Source organism: Xyrauchen texanus, chromosome 17 (genome assembly GCF_025860055.1).
Source record: "Xyrauchen texanus isolate HMW12.3.18 chromosome 17, RBS_HiC_50CHRs, whole genome shotgun sequence".
Classification (NCBI taxonomy): domain Eukaryota; kingdom Metazoa; phylum Chordata; class Actinopteri; order Cypriniformes; family Catostomidae; genus Xyrauchen; species Xyrauchen texanus.
In genome coordinates, this window is record NC_068292.1 from 39,021,482 (window position 1) to 39,034,728 (window position 13,247).

Here is a 13,247-nt window from a genome sequence, read left to right on the forward strand (position 1 = left end):
CAAGGAATTTTTTAGGTAAAATAAAATACACAGTCTGGCTTGGAGACTAATGGGCAAGATAACTACTTTTCCATAGATTTGTTTAAAACCTCTCTTTTTTTATAAATCGATAAATATGTAAGAATCTGGACTTTTATGTGAATGACTCCTAGAATGAGATGAGTTCTTTGTCTGTTTAAACTAGTCTTTCCTAATAATTGTCCAGTGTTGCAACATTCTTACTGAAGATTGTTTGGGACAATTCAGAGAACTAAAACTTCTTGAACTGCCTTACATTCAAAAGAATGCGCTTACCACAACTATACATTCAAGCCGTTAAGATGCCCTAGGATTTGCACAACCAGCTGCAAGACACAGATTTCCTGCTGCACAAACTCTATTTTAGAGCTATTGGTTTCTGCTGAGACACTGTGACTATCAACCTGATAACAACATCAGCTCTAATCATTTCATTTAGAAGGTCATATAGGCAACAGTCTCAGAGAGACCATGCACCACTGATAGACACCAGATCATCATTGCTTTGTCCAAGTGGACATCTCTCTACCAAAGGCCAAAGTGTCCATCAAAATCTCTTGCTCTTCAGTCACTACAGTAGGTCTTGGCGGATAAGACAATCTCCCTAGCAAATACTTGGACTGTTGCAGTGTCTCTCCAGGTCTGTTTTTGCTCACCCACTGCTGAACAGATTGTCCTCTCTATGCAGATTTTGCTAAGTGCATTTTTCATCTAGGCCACGATGTTCCTTTAGAGCAAACAAAACCTTCACACAGTCTTTTGTGTGCACTCGTCGGCTGTGCCATGGCTCGAGTCCATATTCTTACTGTTTAACCCTATAACAGCTCAAATTTGGACCGTTGAAGCGCTACAACTGGAATAAGCATAAAAATCCACTCTTGATGAAACAATGCACTTTTTCTTCTAATTGGCAGCCGTTTTTCCAAAATGAAAATTGATTTAGGCTAAGCTAAGCACTGAGTAACATAAGTTCACTCAAAAAGGGAGATACGAAAAGCAGCATAAGGAGTCTCAGTCACCATTCCCTTTCAGTGTATGGATAAAAGCTGCAATGAAAGTGAATGGTGACTGAAACTTACATACTGCCAAACATATCCTTTTGTGTTCTACAGAAGGTAGAAAGTCATACAGGCTGTGAATCATAACAGCATTTTCCTTTTCGTGTGAACTTTCCCTTTAACAATAAATACACTGACGTGAACTTCAAATTCACTAGTTCAAATTTGTACGCGGGATGGAACTTTCACAGCGTTTGAAGTGTATAACCTGCTTCAAAACATAACGACATAACATTGATGAAAGAGGCAAAAGATGCAATGACAAAAAGACTCATCATTAGTGTCGTCTAATGTATATAGAGGAGGTGAAGCAGAAAATCTGTTTCTATGGAAACAGCACCCTGGGTTATTGCTGTTTCAGTTTCATTGTGAGTAAAAATTATTATGGCCAATTTAGGACACTGAATTCAATTACATCATATCACCTCTATTAATACACTTTTCATGACAAATACTGAAGGGCTCTGATGGCCTAAATAAACCGCTTACATTATCACCTGAGCTGAGTGCAAATACAGTATTTTTTCTACAATGTGTATGTTAAATTTAGAAATCGAGAATCAAGGTGGAAATTTGATGGAAGGGAGGTGTTGACATATTTTGTCTTGCTTTATGAAAAGAGGATATTTTACAGCCAGCCTGCTGTAATCGTAAAACAAACCCAAATCCAAAGCAGATCCCACTTCTTACATGACTGCTTATCAAATATATAAATAAAAGGACATGACATACTGATCTGAGTTGAGCCTAGCTTTTATGTGAGAATAAAGAGACCACGATATGAAAGATTTGAAACTACCCAAGCATAGTAAAGAACAATGGCTGTAATCATACAACAATACTTGTACCACAGAATGACACAACTGACCAGGAACTGTTTGAATAGTCTATATTGCTTCCTGAACACAGCTGGCAAATCAAGTCTGCTGTGTGCTTTGTGTGAGGGGTGTTGTTGGCACGTGGTTGCTGTCTATGGGGAACGTTTCAAATCAGTCACTTCAAGGTTCCATGTCAGTTGCCTTTGTAAGCAGCAGAAAGCAAGGTAGCTCTTTAGGTTTTGGAATAGAGCCGTTATGTTGTCTGCTGTGCTTCAGTGAGGACTGACCTTTAAATGAAAAGTGACACAGCGCTAAAACTGCTTCAGGCAATGTTAATGAAATTTAGTTTCATCACCAACTTAGAGATCCGATCAGAAATGGCACATGCTGAAAGACTCAGAATTGAGAACAGCATTTAATTTATCTCTTGCTGCACTTACTTTAAAGGAAACTGCCTAAAACATCATGTACATGAGAAATTTGTCTCAAAAAGCTAATTCCAACTCTCTCTACACTTGTGAAAATAGGATGTTAATGATTTGACATAGAGCAGAGTCACAATTACCATATGATTACATTATCAGCTACTTGAGTTGCACATTAGTGATGGTGATAGTTAAACCTAGTGCGACCTTAGGTAAATTTTTGTCTTGTACATTTTTGTATTTTTCGATCATTTTGCAAAAGGTGTGTATTTTTGGGGGAATTTGTATATTTCAACCTCAGTTCCTATAATACATCTATAGCACTGTGTACACAAAATAGTTACATTCAGAACCTTAAGGACAAAAATGTCCCCATTGAAACCCATTAAAATTGCAATATTTGATCCCAGTGCCATTAAAGCATAAAATCATGAATTCTATGATATTATGCTTTCATTACGGAGGAAATAAAAAAAAATATATATATATATATATATATATATATATATATATATATATATATATTCCACCAGATAGAATCAATTTTCTCATGTTTAGCCTATGGAGCAAATACATGCTTTTTTCCTATTTTCTGGTATTATAGAGGACAGCAAGCCAATTGAATATGGACGTCAGAGTGTGTTTTGCATGTGTGTACTGAGAAATTTGCATGTATGTGAAAAAACAACAGTGGCATTATGTAAAAAAACTGGCATTTAAAGGGTTAAAATCCTGAAATAATATTTGGTAGTTATGATCAGGACTGCTGTTGGTTAAAAAAATTGAAAGTGGAAAATAATATTAATTTATAATATTATTATGATTGCGTTGTATATATATTAGGGCTGTCGAGTTAACGCGTTAATAACGCGCGATTAATTATACAAAAAATAACGCGTTAAAATTATTAACGCATTTAATCGCAGTACCACCTGTATACTCCAGAGGGCAGTAAGTGAAATTTCAGCTGTGTGAGCAACACACAGTTAATACAGTGAAGAAAACAACACAGATATGCGTTACTAAGGGTTCAAATGCAAACTAAGGGATCTCAATATGTGTTTAAAGATTTGAGTATTAAACTATATTTAACTTGGCACAGTGACCTAAACATTTTATTTTTATGACGCAATGCACCCGAGACACTACACAAGCATGTCTGACGCAAGTCGTATGGTAGGGTGACCACGGGACAGTCCTGAAATTGGAAGCTTTGTCCCGCAAGTCATAAGCAGTGTCCGCATTTCAATTTTGTCAGTATAATTTTTTATCTTTATTATTATTTTGGCATCATTTTATTTCATTGTCCTTTTATTACAAAATCACTATAAAAAAAATAGTTAATAAGAAAACACTGAACATGCGCAGCGCAGCCTTTTTGTCTTGGAAAAAAATGGGTCTATCCGGAGCTCTCGAGAAGAAAAAGTGTCTTTGTTCGTATAATAAAGAATTGGAGAAAATATATACATGGTTAAAACCAGTTACAGGTGACCCTAAAAAAGGAGAGTGCAGGGTAGGCCACCGAAGTTTCACGGACAGCTCTGCTGAAGCATTTCAGTGTCCCAAACATGACAGCTCTGATATCTTTGAGCATTCCTGTCACCAACGCGTTTGTGGAGAGGATGTTTTCACTGATGACCGCTGCGTGGACAGAGACAAGGAACTGAGCATCTGTGGAACTCATCAAAAGTGAACTCCTGGTGAAAGTGAACACCTACACCTGCCAGGAGTTCTACAGTCATAATGAATGAGAAGGCCCAACTCGAAGCAGCCAGATCAGACAAAAAAATGTAATTCAAGATGCAAAATCTGGTAAGAACGCATTTCATCTTTCTAGTCTTTAATAATGAAATTGATGTGCTTATTTGGAAATGTGCTTTTTAACGATTAGATTATTATTTTCACTTCATTATATTTACATTGAGTAGGTCTGAGCTGTTAAAATTAGTTTGTATGGTAGACCTTATGCCAAACTGAATGATGTTCACAGCACCGTCATTAACATTTAACATCACTGCAAGAATACATCTAATATAAAATCAATATTTATTCACCAAGTACAATAATAGTAAGTTATCTCTCCCTCGTGTCCCACATTGTCCCACAAAATCAGGCCTGCTGACCTGCAACAGAGCAATAGCCAGGTGGTCACCCTATGTATACCCCTGGCTTGTTTCTTAAAAAAAATGTAAATAAAAATGTCTGATGCTGGTGTACATTGACAGGGTCTTAAACAAGCCCAATCTCCAACTGACTGACAAATTCACTTGTGTAATGGATTGCTGTGAACTGTATGCCAATGATTGACTTATGATCAATAATATATTAGTAAACAATACATTGTATTCTAAAGCTGCTCTTCTGCCACAAGAATGTAATGCATTTTAATTATCTGAATATTTTTATTTATTTATATATATATATATATATATATATATATATATATATATATATATATATATATATATATAATTTTGTTATATTTAAAGATAACTATGTATAATTATTTCATCATTATGTATTGAATTATTGTTATATGAGGGGCTTTCTCAGCAAATATTTGTATATGCAATTAATCACGATTAATTAATTGGGACACCATGTAATTAATTTGATTAAAAAAATGTATCGATTGACAGCCCTAATATATATATATATATATATATATATATATATATATATATATATATATATACTGTATATACATGCATATACTGTATACATTATATACTGTTCCTTGAATAAACTCCTAAAACTGCCTAAACTACTGAAGCTCCAAATATCACCTGAGAGTGAAACACCCAAAAGAGTTGAAATTGCCTGACTATTAATACAAATAATGTAATTAAAAAGTGTCAATGAAACTCACATGGTTTGGTGATCAATCAGAATCCTCAATGAGTCTATGTGCCTTTTATGGTCATATGAGTTAACCTCTTTATGGCTTTATTTTTCTTCTTAATCCCGTCAGCTATTTTCATACGTGCATTTTAGTCATAAGATTGCATAACTAGCCCACAAAAAACTGCCACCAGAACACATGCATCTTACATATTACACAATTCATCTAATGAGGAAAGCCATGCCAATGGCTCACATTGTCAATGCAACCGCCACTGACATCACTTCCTGTTTTTCAAACCATGTATTTGCCGGTTCAACATGCATTGGAAAACACGGATAAAGATAAAGAAGTGATTGAATCGTCACATGACAGTATGACAGTGATAAAGCAAACACCTTTTGTCAATTCAGCCTAACCTGTTCACTGTACACAATCTGTGTCCATCCATTCACATGTTCATTTAGTGCTGGGTATTATGATCAACAATATGCTTCAATGGTCTGTGTACGCTTTCAGTCACTTATTAACAAAGAAAATCACGTTCCTATCTCCCTCATCACAATACCGATCAGAGTCTATATGCATCGCTTGGAGGCTGAGCTGACAAAAGCAGTATCAACATTGTGAGATAGATATGGAGATAAATGGATGGTGAGATAAATGGATGGGTGAATCTCAGTGGAACCTGTTAAGAACATGGCCAACATATGTTTTAGTGCAAAAGCAAGTGTGTGTGAATGGAGGCCTTTACAAGGGTAAAGGGACATCAGAAAGTCTGGGGACACTGAGATTTAGACTTTAACATTTCATGAAGTATTCTTGATCAAAGCCAAATAGAGCCCCCAAACTGTAAGTGTTGAATTATATAATCACACAAACAGCAACACAGTAAAATGAAAAGACATTAAACTTACAGTGCAAGCATGAGAGAATTTGCACAGGACTCTAATCCATTTATCTTGAGCTACATACCATGGTGTACCATGTAGTGTATCCATACACTCAATCCACTGGTCTTGCTTTGACAGGTCTTCCTTAATTTTCCAATTTTCATGTAAATATGGCCATCAAGTTTCAAAATTATTTCTGGATTTTTCAAGCAAATTCTGAGAAATATTTCTTCCAAAAAGCAATGGAATACAATATTATTCGGGCTGTTATTAAGGAGGTATCCTTGACTCAGTTACCCAATTTCTAAACCAAATGTAATTTTTTATTTATGTAGCATGTAACATTTCACAAATTTCTACATTTTACTCCCATGGTATAAGATACAGCTGGTTGCCATGGGGACTGCATTTTACCTGAGATCCATCTCTGAGACTGTCCTCTGGGCCACACCCTCTTCGGACTCCTCCTCTTCCTGTCTGTCTACACTATCTGTGCGTCTCCTCACTTTTCCTGCCCTCCCACCACCTCTCTTCCCCTCTCTCTTCTCCTCTATCCATCCTTCTTCCTGCTCTTCCTGTAATGCCTCCCCAATAAACTCCTCCCCCTCCCTGGAGAGACTCCACCCCTGCATTGCTTCACTGCGGGCGTGGCCAGCAGAAGTAGAAGCAGATGATGGAAGCAGCATGCAGAACAGAAACAGAATAAAGTGAAAACAGTGTTAAAGATGAATATATAAAGAATATAGGAATGAAAGCACAACAAAATAATGCAATGCAAACAGTACAAACCAGACAGAAGCCAGACAGTACACAGGCAGAACAGAACAGAAAAAAAAAATGTGTTTCAAACAAGGCAGAACAAAAATATAAACTACACAAGCATATTATATGGAATGTATGTGCTTGCTTGTGATGATTTACCAGCATTTCAGTAAAAATAACCTTACATGTTTGCTGGCGCAGAGTGAGTGTTTTCAACTTATTCTCTATGAGAGCTGAGTGGCAGGTTTGCACAAGGGATTCTGGTATTTACAGCAATGTAAGTGGTAAGAGCGTCAACAAGATTGGATCAATGCTGGGTGGCAGCCAATCACTATTGAGTGAAGGAAAGCCAAGGTTTTCACACCTGTCATAAAAGTTTCTAAATCTGTTGTCGATGATGCTGGAGTTTCTGGTGGATTCAGCTCACATCACATTGTTACATATTACTATACTTAATTCAGATTTGAAATGCATTTTGCATGCTTTCATTGTGGCTAGGGTCAGGGGCTGGGTTATGATGTTCGGGGCCCAAGCAACAGTCTGACCGGGGGCTCCTTTTGCCGTTGGAGTTCCTCCTTGAGCGTTTCGCCGTCTGACTAGAGTGGGGCAATATGGTTTCAAAAATGACATCTCTATATTTTTCAGCCTGATAACGATATTCGATATACATCTTGATAATTGTGCATTTGCTCAGAAATGACATAAAAGTGCTTTTAAATCATAATTTGTAATTAATCCTAACAGTTATTATAGTCAAGAAGATTGCAAATGAAACAAAACTTTTGTTAATGATGATGATGGCAGGATTTCCATAGTTTTCCACTAAATGAACACAAAGAAGAATTATATTTAATTTACCAAAATACTTTTTTGTGAATGAACAGGGTGTGCAAAAACACCAACTTCAGTCACTTTTGTTTTGGATTCCAAGTATATTATTATAACATGACAATCAATTACTAGTATTATTCTGAGGATTTATTTTATACAATAGTAATATACACTCACCTAAAGGATTATTAGGAACACCATACTAATACTGTGTTTGACCCCCTTTTGCCTTCAGAACTGACTTAATTATACGTGGCATTGATTCAACAAGGTGCTGAAAGCATTCTTTAGAAATGTTGGCCCATATTGATAGGACAGCATCTTGCAGTTGATGGAGATTTGTGGGATGCACATCCAGGGCACGAAGCTCCCGTTCCACCACATCCCAAAGATGCTCTATTGGGTTGAGATCTGGTGACTGTGGGGGCGATTTTAGTACAGTGAACTCATTGTCATGTTCAAGAAACCAATTTGAAATGATTCGAGCTTTGTGACATGGTGCATTATCCTGCTGGAAGTAGCCATCAGAGGATGGGTACATGGTGGCCATAAAGGGATGGACATGGTCAGAAACAATGCTCAGGTAGGCCGTGGCATTTAAACAATGCCCAATTGGCACTAAGGGGCCTAAAGTGTGCCAAGAAAACATCCCCCACACCATTACACCACCACCACCAGCCTGCACAGTGGTAACAAGGCATGATGGATCCATGTTCTCATTCTGTTTACGCCAAATTCTGACTCTACCATCTGAATGTCTCAACAGAAATCGAGACTCATCAGACCAGGCAACATTTTTCCAGTCTTCAACTGTCCAATTTTGGTGAGCTCTTGCAAATTGTAGCCTCTTTTTCCTATTTGTAGTGGAGACGAGTGGTACCCGGTGGGGTCTTCTGCTGTTCTAGCCCATCCGCCTCAAGGTTGTGCGTGTTGTGGCTTCAGAAATGCTTTGCTGCATACCTCGGTTGTAAAGAGTGGTTATTTCAGGCAAAGTTGCTCTTCTATCAGCTTGAATCAGTCGGCCCATTCTCCTCTGACCTCTAGCATCAACAAGGCATTTTCGCCCACAGGACTGCCGCATACTGGATGTTTTTCCCTTTTCACACCATTCTTTGTAAACCCTAGAAATGGTTGTGCGTGAAAATTCCAGTAACTGAGCAGATTGTGAAATACTCAGACCGGCACGTCTGGCACCAACAACCATGCCACGCTCAAAATTGCTTAAATCACCTTTCTTTCCCATTCTGACATTCAGTTTGGAGTTCAGGAGATTGTCTTGACCAGGACCACACCCCTAAATGCATTGAAGCAACTGCCATGTGATTGGTTGATTAGATAATTGCATTAATGAGAAATTGAACAGGTGTTCCTAATAATCCTTTAGGTGAGTGTATTTGTGTCGTATTGACTTCACCTTCATCTGAAGCTTTTATTTTGGCAGAATACTGAAAGTATGGGGATGTGTCTATGGGTGGGCATTGCCCATTCTGAGGGTTTGTCTGCCCAAATTAAATGATCGGATGGATGGCCAAGCCAACGCTGTTAAGTGTGACAGTTTGATCGTTTGGTTTAATCTCAGGCTTTGGAAGCATAGGGTTAGGGAACTATCTTCAAATAACCTAAACAGAACACACATAGTTCAGAGATTTACGGGGGAGTGGCGACCACATTCTACAACCAAATTTACTCCCGAAAAGGTTCAGGTAATGCCAAAAGAATTTTCATCAAATCTGCAAAGTGTGAACAGAACCAAATACTATAACTAGTTCAGATAATGCAGTTGAAGTATAAGAATATTTAGGTATGTGACCAAATATTAAAATGTAACCGCCACTCTCTTCTCCAGTTGCAATGCAAGGGCTTGGGGGCAATAATACTGTGCGTCTTCAATCGTTATCATCAGGTTTCTTCAAATACAGCAAACACCAAACAGGTTAAACTGTTGGCAAATGTTTCTTGTTTACAACCATGAGATTCCGTAATGTTGTTGTGGTTATCACTGTCAATCATTGTGATTTCAGGAGTGACTCCTCTTTTCCATTCACACAAAAACTGGGGGAATTCACTCATGCAAATTAAAGGAATGTTCTGGGGTCAATGCAAGTTAAGGTCTATCGAAAGCATTTGTGGTGTAATGCTGATTACCACAAAGAAATTTCTTCTTTAGTGCCTTACTGTAACCTTGATGTTTGCTCTCTTTTTTCTTTTCTTTTTTCAATTGCAAATACTACTTACATAATCTCAGTAACCACCCTGCTATTGGACACGTCACTTTTCATTAAATGAATCATGGCTGACGGTGAATAGTGAATTTCCACAATTGCATCAGTAACTGAAAACTATTGAGTTTGAATGATGCTGCATCCATGCCTCTATGTGTCAGTGTAAGTCCAACACGATAGAAACAAAAACTGACTGAGTGCACTATCGATTGAGTTTAACTTGGAATAAATCCAGAACATTCCTTTAATCCACTCCCAAAAAGACTGCAGAGTGAACTCGATAAAGGGACTGACCTATATCACACAGGTTTGACAGTGATTCTTAACTGAGCATTTCTGAATTAAGAAAAGGCTGTCTCACCTGATCTTGTGACTGCCTCGTGGCCGTTCTGATTGGACAGAGATGTAGCTCATGCTGCTGAATCGAGATGCACTACTAGTTCTCGACACAGCGGACATGTCACTGACATCACTGTCCGAAGATTTGGCCGAGAGGTTTTCTCCCCGCTGAGGATCCCTGCCGGAACGCTTTAGAACAGAAAACACACTTCTGTTAGATTCTAATGTACAACAAAACACTTTATATCAAACTTTGAAAAAAACAGTCAAACAGGGGTTAAAGGTGAAGTGTGTAATGTTTCTTTTTTTATGTTAAAATGCTTCTATTCCAGTTTACTGTACAGAGTCAACTAAGGCCACATCCACACTAAACCACATACGTTAAAAATAGCCGTCTTCGGTGTTGTTTTCCAAAGTATGTGTCTATGGAGAGTTTTTTCGAAAGTCGCCGTTTTTGGTGGAGGAAAAACATTACAGTGTGGATGAGAGGCATAAACGTAGAAAAATCAGTGTTTTTCACCAAAACTTATTAGTGTGGACATGGCCAAAGAAAGCCATTTGTAGATTGAAAAAGCATTGATCTGTTTGTTTGAGCGCTCCAATATGTCAATTTCTGGCTTAACTGTTGATGGAAGTTTGGGGTGGGACTCTCTGTTTTTCAACCAATGGTAGATAGGAGCGGGCGGAAAGAGTGTTTAGGGGTGGGAGTAAATGTACACACAATGATATTAACTCACCAACATTTTATTTGACATATTGTTCATTTGTAAAATAACATTTTGTACCTATATTATTAGTTTGCTGACAATTCCATTTTTTTTTTCACTGCATTTCATTGCACAATTGAATTGTCCAGTGTCCAGCACATGTACCCAAATGAAGCTGCATGTGTACACTTTTCAATAATTTCTTAAAACATGTTTGGAAACAATTATGCATAATTTTTGCACAAATGTTGGGCGGTTGTGGCTCAGGTGGTAGAGCGGGTTGGCCACTAATTGCAGGGTTGGCGGTTTGGCCCATTTGACTCCACATGCCGAAGTGTCCTTGGGCAAGACACTGAACCCCAAGTTGCTCCCAATGGCAGGCTAGCGCCTTGTATGGCTGCTCTGCTGTCATTGGTGTGTGAGAGTGTGTGTGAATGGGTGAATGAGACACTGTTAATACATGTACAACTCATTTTAGTCTAAGGTGTTCCCAAGTACTCGACAGAAATGGGGTGAGCTATTGTAATAGCTTATTAACTTAGTTGTTTGTAGATGCTAATGACTTAGTATGATGATCATAAACATGATGTCCTTAACAGTGTCTTTCCACTGGCCCATCGGACAGAGCAACACATACACCTTTATCTTCTTTTAATAGAATCCTGCAGAATTGATGGGTTGGGGCAGTACAAAGCCTTTCATACCACATGCTTAAAAGGATATATCCGTGTGATTTAGCCGGATATGGCATTGAACCTTATTCTCAGGACATTGGTCAGTGTAGAGAAATACGACTGTATATCTTGAGGCTGGAATCCAGACTAGAATATATATGTCATAAAATTGTCAGAAATGCAGGACGTGGGTCACTAAACAAACAATGCTTAACTTTATTCAACAGTCAGGTTCGGTCAAGCAATGAAATGTGCATGTTTTTTTTTTTACCTGTTAGTGAATCTATGTGTTACGTGCTATGTACAACGTGTATGTTAAGTATGTTGAAGTTATAGCTTCCCAAGTTACTAGCTTCATATTTTAAAGTTGTTAAATTACATTCATGATATTAAGTTAAATTAATTTAAATATGGTGTCTATCCTGACTGAGGTCTGTTGCTTATTTAAAAAAAGAACGAGTCAGCCATGGCTACTTGCCTTGGAGTGATAGTCCTGTTCCAGTCTGGAGTCAGAGCCAGTTCCCGTTTTACACTTGTTCAACTTCAGTTTCATCTGCCGCGTTCGTTCCTCGACATCCATAGCACCTACAGACCACAGCAGATATCAGTGAGTGTGTGTGTGTGTTTAGATATTTCTTCATAAATTGGTTCATAATGTTGAGTTTGGTGAGGCTGGATGGAAACTGATCTGCTGAGCTGTTCGGTATCGAAGCATTAGAATAATATGGAATGGTAAATAAAAGAAACCATTTACCATCAACACAACTTCCGCTCAGCCAATAATGGAACACTGACAGAGATCAGTAACTTACATTTCTTGTAAGGTATTTGATACAAAAATGAAGTAATAGGCAATTGTGTTACACATATATGTAATCACAGCAAAGGTCTTTAAGTATTCTCAGGAAAGATTGAAATATTACAGCATCACTTTTTTCTACCAACTGAGAATGAGACATTTGTCTGTTTAAAATTGAGTCGTCCATCAAAATGAAATGTATGCACTTATTAAATATCAGTCAGAAAAATCAGCATTATTAAAAGAGCTGGCACGTACAGTAAATTCCTCCCCGCACACATGGGCATAAATGATGCAGCCAAGAGCAGATATTACCATAGTCCAAATATAAGTCAAAACAATAAACAAAGTATACAGGAAGCCATTGCCATTTATAATAATCAAGAGTCAAAACATGATCTTATTTTAGGTATACCGGAATACCAATTTTAAAAGAGTAGTTCAACCTGAAATTTGAGTCACACAATCACGACACACATTTCACAGTGTCTAAATGGTTAAACATCATTCATTCTTACTAAATAATATCTGAAGAAGTAATTAACACATTCAGCTAATTACAATTATTAGTGTTCTCAGGCTCATAGAATAATTTGAAATAATTGCAGCGCTATCGTACATGGTGTTTGATGTTTTCATACTTAAGAGGGGTACAAGTGCATCTTAAAAACTGCCACATTCAAAAAGTTCACAAATTAAAAATTGTTTCACTATTGCAATCTAAACATTTTACAACACACATCTATTTTGATATTATAATTTTTTCAGATGGCCATGGTGAAGAAATGAGAACACTTAGTAAAAGAGGGTTAAAGTGATTGCAAATAAAATGCAATATTAGCATGATGTGCTTGTGGCA

General features: G+C 37.5%; 1 protein-coding gene across 26 annotated transcripts in view; it reads right to left on the reverse strand.

Moving 5' to 3' along the window:
- rims2a (regulating synaptic membrane exocytosis 2a) overlaps positions 1 to 13,247 on the reverse strand; it is a 206,480-nt gene that overhangs the window by 40,357 nt on the left and 152,876 nt on the right. For all 26 annotated transcript variants that reach the window (XM_052146263.1, XM_052146242.1, XM_052146264.1 and 23 more), the window contains 2 exons: positions 12,068 to 12,174; positions 10,231 to 10,397 (listed from right to left, as the gene is read on the reverse strand). In XM_052146263.1, the coding sequence (XP_052002223.1) occupies positions 10,231 to 10,397; positions 12,068 to 12,174 (274 nt within the window). The remainder of the gene's footprint in view (positions 1 to 10,230; positions 10,398 to 12,067; positions 12,175 to 13,247) is intronic.